At 49.1% G+C, this 6,702-nt stretch overlaps 1 protein-coding gene across 1 annotated transcript; it reads right to left on the bottom strand.

Moving 5' to 3' along the window:
- Window positions 1-844: 844 nt before the first annotated feature.
- On the bottom strand, window positions 845-4,810 carry NHLRC1 (NHL repeat containing E3 ubiquitin protein ligase 1). The gene has a single exon (XM_075533446.1). The coding sequence runs from the start codon at window positions 4,786-4,788 to the stop codon at window positions 3,604-3,606; it is 1,185 nt and encodes a 394-aa protein (XP_075389561.1). The 5' UTR covers window positions 4,789-4,810; the 3' UTR covers window positions 845-3,603.
- Window positions 4,811-6,702: the final 1,892 nt, after the last annotated feature.

Here is a 6,702-nt window from a genome sequence, read left to right as displayed (position 1 = left end):
TGTTGCCGTCATCATTTTTTAAACATTTACTTTCTATTTGAGCCCTTGGTATCAACTCCTCTTTTTTCCCTCTCCCCTTCCCACTCTGTGACCCCTTGATAAATTATTATTATTTTCATATCTCACACTGATTGCTGTCTCCCTTCATGCACATTTGTGTGGTTCGTCCCCTTGAGGTGGGTGTATGTATTGATCATTGCTATCAGTTCCCCTTCCTCCTCTCCTCAATCCCCTTTCCCCCTCCCCTCCCCCTACTCCCATTCTCACTCGCTTTTCTTAGGTGCAGGAGATACCGCCTCTTCCTGAAAGGCATCATTTCCTTTCTGTGGGGCCTGCGCTTCATTCACTGGGACCAGGAAAGGTCTTGTGATAAGGCCCAAGGAGGGTGGTGATCATTTGGGTCCTGAGAGCCCCAGCTAGACTTGACAGAGGGATTTATGAGTCTGAATCGCAAGGTCCTTAGCAGATACCCAGGCAAAAGACAGAAAGTCAAAACCAGGAGACAATCCAATAGTGATCAAGCACTGGGCAGCGCTGGAACAGAGGGTGAGAGAGGTGAGAACTGCTGAGACCAGAGCACACGGGGCTGTGTTTGCTGTTCCAGACTCCCCAGGTACGATTCCACCACTCCTCCGTCACCCAGAGTCTCTTTCTCTCCGCTGGGACGACTTCTTCCGACTGATCTCAGAACTCCCCATCCTGTAAGCATCCTGGAGTAGGTAACTCAGAAGCCCTGCTGGTACAGTGGGTTAGGAGTGGGGATGCTACCACCAGGTCAGCAGTTCAAACCCACCAGTCGCTCCAAGGGAGAAAGGGGAGGCTTTCTGGTCCCATAAAGATTTAATCTCAGAAGTCTTATACAGGGTTGCTGTGAGTCAGAACCCACTCCGAAACCCCTGAGAATAACAACAAAGGAGTCAGAAGCCACTCGAAATCGGGTTTGGTTTTGTGGTTTATAGGGCGCTGAAACTTTGCATCTTCCTCAGGGAAACTCTGCTCCTATCGATTTGACCATCCTGGAAAAAGCCATTTATACATTTTAAGCTGCATATCCTGCACCACCGAATATGCCCCTACCTGTTAATCTACTGGTTGAGGTAGCAGTTAGCAAGGTAAAGTACTATCGCATCTCTGATATTCTCACACACCATCCCAGAGGCTCACACGGCTTTCTTCTGGTTTGGCAATCCGTATAGTAACAAGCCATCCCTCGTCCACTGAGCTCAGTGCATGCTGCAGCATCCACACCTTTACCGTCAGCACTGCCTATGAAAGACCTGCACACCGCTTCAGTCACAGAGGGTGCCCTTGGTCACTCCAAGGAGGAGGGGATCCTTGAAAGGGTCCAACAGGTCTGAGACGATTGAAATGCCATCATTCCTATGGTAACAGGTTTTTAAGATCCATCACAGGGAGATATACAAATGATGCCAACACTCTGAGGACCAAGCCTGAACTCACATCTCCACCAGGGACAACTTGTTACACAACTAAGGACACCTGGGAAGTCGCCAACTTAAGGATGACTTCTATGGGTGTGGGGGGGGGGGGAGCTTAGGTGCCTGAGCCCGTGCCTGTTCAAATAGTGAGGGTGAAGCGGGAGTCATCCCTATTTATACATTTACAAATGGTGGCCCAGGGTGCTTGGAATTTTGCTAATAATGCTACATGATGGAAGCATTGTGAAAAGGGTCTTTTATGGCCTGGTGTGGAAGCCAAAACTCCCAAAGACAAGCTTGGCACACAGTCATAATTTGGGGCTGCTACTAGTGTGTACTTGAAGTACGCACCATCAGACCTCTTCGTCTAATAAAATCCAGTTGCTGATAAAGGACTAGCTCTTTCCTAAAGCAAACCTTCCTTCACCTTTCAAAAGTAGTATTTTCTCCCTTCGGAAAGCCCAGTGGCATCACGCAAGCCCCACAGCGCTTACATGAGCGAAAGGCACTGGCCACTTCCCCTGGAATTTCCAGCTCCCCAGCTAAAGTAGCAAGTGCAACGGTAAGCAATGCATCGGCTTGCTCATCTCAGAGCAGGCAAACCTTACTGAGTATAGACTATTGGCAACAAGTGGGACCAATTTAAATTGTACACAGGAAAACGAATTACACATTACAAAGTCTTTCTCACACATTTGTACATGTTACAAAGTCTTTCTGGTTATAAAAAGGCAGATTAAATCATGTCTTATCAGGAAACTATCACGTTGCCTTAATTCTTTAGGAACAGAAACATGTGACAATATGTATGATCCGGCCCTCTGACATTAGCTCTGCAAAGTGGCTTAGGTTAATTAGGACTTTTTCTGGTTCTTAAATCATTTTATTGGGGGCTCGTACAACTCATCACAATCCATACACATATACATTGTGTCAAGCACACTTGTACATTTGTTGCCCTCATCATTCTCAAAACATTTTCTTTCTACTTGAACCCATTAAGACTTTTGCAAGCAAGCAACCAAGTTCCTATCTACTAAAAACCTAGAATAGAGGAGATAATTAAAAACAAAACAACAAAAAAACCCAAAAACAAAACAACAACAAATACTATTTTGCCATTGAGTTGGCTCCAATTCATGGCAACTCCATATGGGTCAGGGTAGAACTGTGCTCCCCAGGCAGAAACACGGCTGCTTTTTCAGAAGCCGATTTCCAGGCCTTTCTTTCTAGGTGCCTTGGGGTGGACCCAAACCCAATAACGATAGCACCACCCAAAGACTTCATAGGGGGGAGATGCAAGCACGGAAAGACACATCCACCTTTGGGAAAATAAGTAGTTCTATGATCATATTCAAGTAATTCAGGATCCATAATAACTTCATTGTATGTCTCTTCTGAGGAGTTCCATGTTAAATTGAAATGATGCCTCACCCCCAAATCTCTGTGTAATCTAACTAGCATTAATCAGTCTATTTGTGTATGTGGGTATGTTTTAAGGTGCAGCTAGAAACACTAGCACTTGTACATTCACAATTCATGTTCACATCTGTTATTTAAGACCTTGAAGTTTGGACGCTACAGTTGAATTCCAATAGTGGCTGTCACCATAAATAAGGTGACCTTGGAGAAGTAACTTAAACTCTTTGGGTCTCCGTTTTCCTATCTTCAAAAGGGGTTTAAGGATAGGAATCTCCTCCCTGAGTAGGTGAGAAGGATGAAGTGAGTTCATATTTACACGCCTTTTAGCAAAGGAAGAACACATTCAAGAAAATAAAAACCAAACCAAAGTAGTGCCATCGAGTCGATGCTGACTCCTAGCGACCCTATAAGGCAGGGTAGAGCTGCCCCTGTGGGTTTCTGAGACTGTCACTCTTTACAAGACTAGAAAGCCGCATCTGTCTCCAGAAGAGCAGCTGGTGGGTTCGAACCGCTCACCTTGTGTTTAGCAGTCCAATGAGCAATCCACTAGACCTTCCTGGAGTACACAGTCAAAATAGGGCAGATTTAATTATTGTTTAATTAATACTTGCCACAACCTCTATAAATTTTCTAGGCAGTTATAAAGTTCCCTTTTGGAGAGGTGAGATGAAGTGACTCACCCAAGACAAGACAATTCCTCAGTGGCGGTACCTGGCCTTCTGCTAACCCTCGCCCCTTGTCCTCAATCAGCCTTAAAGACTTTTACAGAGTGCACTGCAGCGTCCAACACAAGCAGAGCATTCTCAGGGGTGTAGGCCAGGGCCACAGGTTGGGAGAGACCTTGCGTGATGAGGGGCTTCAGTCCTGGGAAGTCCTCGGGTTTTCCTAAGCATAGCACAGCTTGACTGGTGGTGTCTGTGACAATTACATTCCCCTGGTGATCAAAGGTCACAGCCGAGGCGTTTATGTTGGAAAGAAAGAAGAGGCTCAGCCCAAAGGAATCCACTTGGCTGATGAACTGCATGGTGGCACTAAACACTTTCACCCTGGTGCTGCCCCCTCGGGTCCCCCCGGAAGCCAGGGGGTGTTCGAGGATGGCAATGGCCCCGGTGAGCCAAGACACAGCCACCCCTCGGGGACTGCACAGATCCGCGCACATCCTATCCGCTCTCCGGAGGATTCCTTCGGGAAAATCGACTTCCAGGAGGTGCAGGGACCCTGCCTCAGCATCTGTCACCAGGAGCTCGTTTTGGGACGTGGTAACCACACCCCAAGGTAGGGCGAACTGGCCCCCAACGACAATCTTGCTACGGCCCTCAAAATCAAACACTTTGATGGAGCGGTCGCCCGCGTCGCTGACGACCACGTGGCAGTCGTTGGTGACCGTCACGTCCAGTGGGTACCTAATGTGATGGGCAGCTTCTCCTTTCGCTCCAAACTGATAGGCACAGCCTCCCCCGGAGTCAAAAACCTTGACCCGCTTCTGGCCGTCGTGCACCACCACGACCCGGCCTGTCTTGGGGCACAGCGCCAGTCCGGTGGGGTTGACCAGCGTCCCCCAGCCGCCGAAGGCGTGGCGGCAGGCGAGGGGTCCGGGGGCGCAGGGAACGGCGCGGGGGGCGGCCGGCGCCTGGCGAAGCGCGGGGCCCAGGAGCTCCAGGAGGTGCAGCACAGGCAGGCAGTCGCTGGTGTCGCAGCCCCGGCAGGCTCGCCGGCAGAAGGGACACTCGAGGGCCAGCGTCCGCGGGTGCGCCAGGGCGGCCACGCAGGCCAGGCAGACCACGTGGCCGCAGGGCAGGTTGCGCGGGCGCCGCTGGTGGCCATGGCCGAACCGCTCAAAGCACACCTTGCACTCGAGCAGGCTGCTCTCGGCCTCACGCACCAGATCCCGCAGCGCCGACCCGCTCCCGCAGTCTTCCGCACCCATGGCGCGGCCCCCGCGCCGCCCGCGGTCACGCTCACGGTCACGGTCACGCTCGCGGTCACGAGGCGGCGCGGCCGGAGTGACGTCACGCGCGGCGGGCAGAGTGGCCGCGCGCTGCTGCCCCCTGCTGGACGCGCGCGGCCGCTCTTCTCTAGAGACCTGCTGCTGGGACAAACTGCAAGGCGAATGGATCCACATGGCTGTACTTTTCACAACAGTTGCATACGGAGGGTCGCCCTTTTCCCCAGAGGAGGAAATCGAGAACCAGTGACTCTCACTCCAGCGCCCGGTCTATAAATAGTAAAGCAAGAACTAGATCCTGCCTTCCAACCTTTGCTCCCCCAAATCTTTGAGCCACTGAATTCTGGGTGTTAGTGGGGAGGAGGCATGAGGACATGGTCTATTAATTCATGATGCTTATGAGCTTATTGGGGAAACCCAGACACTTGAGAGAAATTAAACTGCAAGGAGGCGAGGGAGGTGTGCAAACCTCTTTTGTGTCTCTTGTCGCGTTTGTTTGAAGGCGGATGCTTAACGATTGCTCGTAAAATACGAAAGAAAGAATGTTATAGGACAATACAAGAGGTCCACTAGCTAGTTGAGAGACACATGGAGAAATAATGGCTGGGAATGTCTCCCAGAGGAATTACATGAAATTAGAAAACTGTTGATGTTAGGTCTTATTGGGTTGCTTCTGAGTCCTAGTAACACAGTGTACAACAGAATGAAAGACACCCCCCCCCCCCAGCACCGCACCATCCTCACACTCCTTCCTTTGCTTCAGTCTATAGTTGCAGCCATTGTGTCGATCTATCTCCTTGAGGGCCTTCCTTGTATTTTCTGGCCCTCTATTTTACCAAGCACAAAGTCCTCCAGAGACTAGTCCCCCTGAGAACATGTCCAAAGTACATGCCATGCAGTCTTGTCATCATCCCTTCTAAGGAGCATTCAGAAAACTTAGTGGTCATTGGTGTAAAACGTACTGCCCCAATCTAGATCGTTCACGTGTTGTTGGTAGATGCTGGTGAGTCGATTCCACCTCATATTGACCTGTGTACAACCGAACAAAATATTGCCTGGTCCTGAGCTATCCTCACAATTGTTGTTGCAGTCATTGTGTCAGCCCGCCTTTCCTCTTTTCTTCTGCACCTCCATGATGACCTTTTCCAGGGAGCGGTCTTCCCCGATAACACTTCCAAAGTACATGAGACAAAGTCTCCCCGTTGCTGCTTCTAAGGTGCATTCCAACTGAACATCTTCCAAGACAAATTTGCTTGTTCTTTTGGCAGTCCATGTTACGTTCAATATTCTTCGGCAGCACCATATGGTAATTCAAATGCATCGATTCTTCTTTGGTCTTCTTTATTCAATGTTCAGCTTTCACATGCATACAAGGCAATTGAGCATATCATGGCTTGGGTCAGGTGCACCTGAGTCCTCAAAGTAACCACCATGCTTTCCAACATGCTAAAGTGGTCTCGTGCAGCAGTAAGTACCCAATGCAATGCATTGCTTGATCTCTTGACTGTTGCTTCCATGAGCATTGATTGTGGATCCACATAAGACAAAATGCTTGACAATGTCACTATTTTCTCCATCATTTATCATTATGTTGTCTATTGGTCCAGTTGTGAGGATTTTGGTCTTCGTTACATGGAGTTGCAAACCATCCTGAAGGCTTCAATCCTTCAGCGCTTTCAGTCTGCCTCAGTTTCAGCAAGCAAGGTTGTGTCAGATTGTTAATAATCCTTCCTCCTATGATGAGGGCAATGAATGTACAGATGTGCTTTCCACAATTGATGTATGTATGGACTGTGATAAGAGTTGTATGAGTCCCTAATAAAATGTTTTAAAAAATAATCCTTCCTCCAATCCTGATGTCACACTCTTCTTTTTATAAGCTAGCGTCTCTGATTA

The sequence above is a fragment of the Tenrec ecaudatus genome, chromosome 1 (genome assembly GCF_050624435.1).
Source record: "Tenrec ecaudatus isolate mTenEca1 chromosome 1, mTenEca1.hap1, whole genome shotgun sequence".
Classification (NCBI taxonomy): domain Eukaryota; kingdom Metazoa; phylum Chordata; class Mammalia; order Afrosoricida; family Tenrecidae; genus Tenrec; species Tenrec ecaudatus.
The sequence above is the reverse complement of the archived record's forward strand: the minus strand, read 5'-3'. Positions and strand labels throughout refer to the sequence as shown.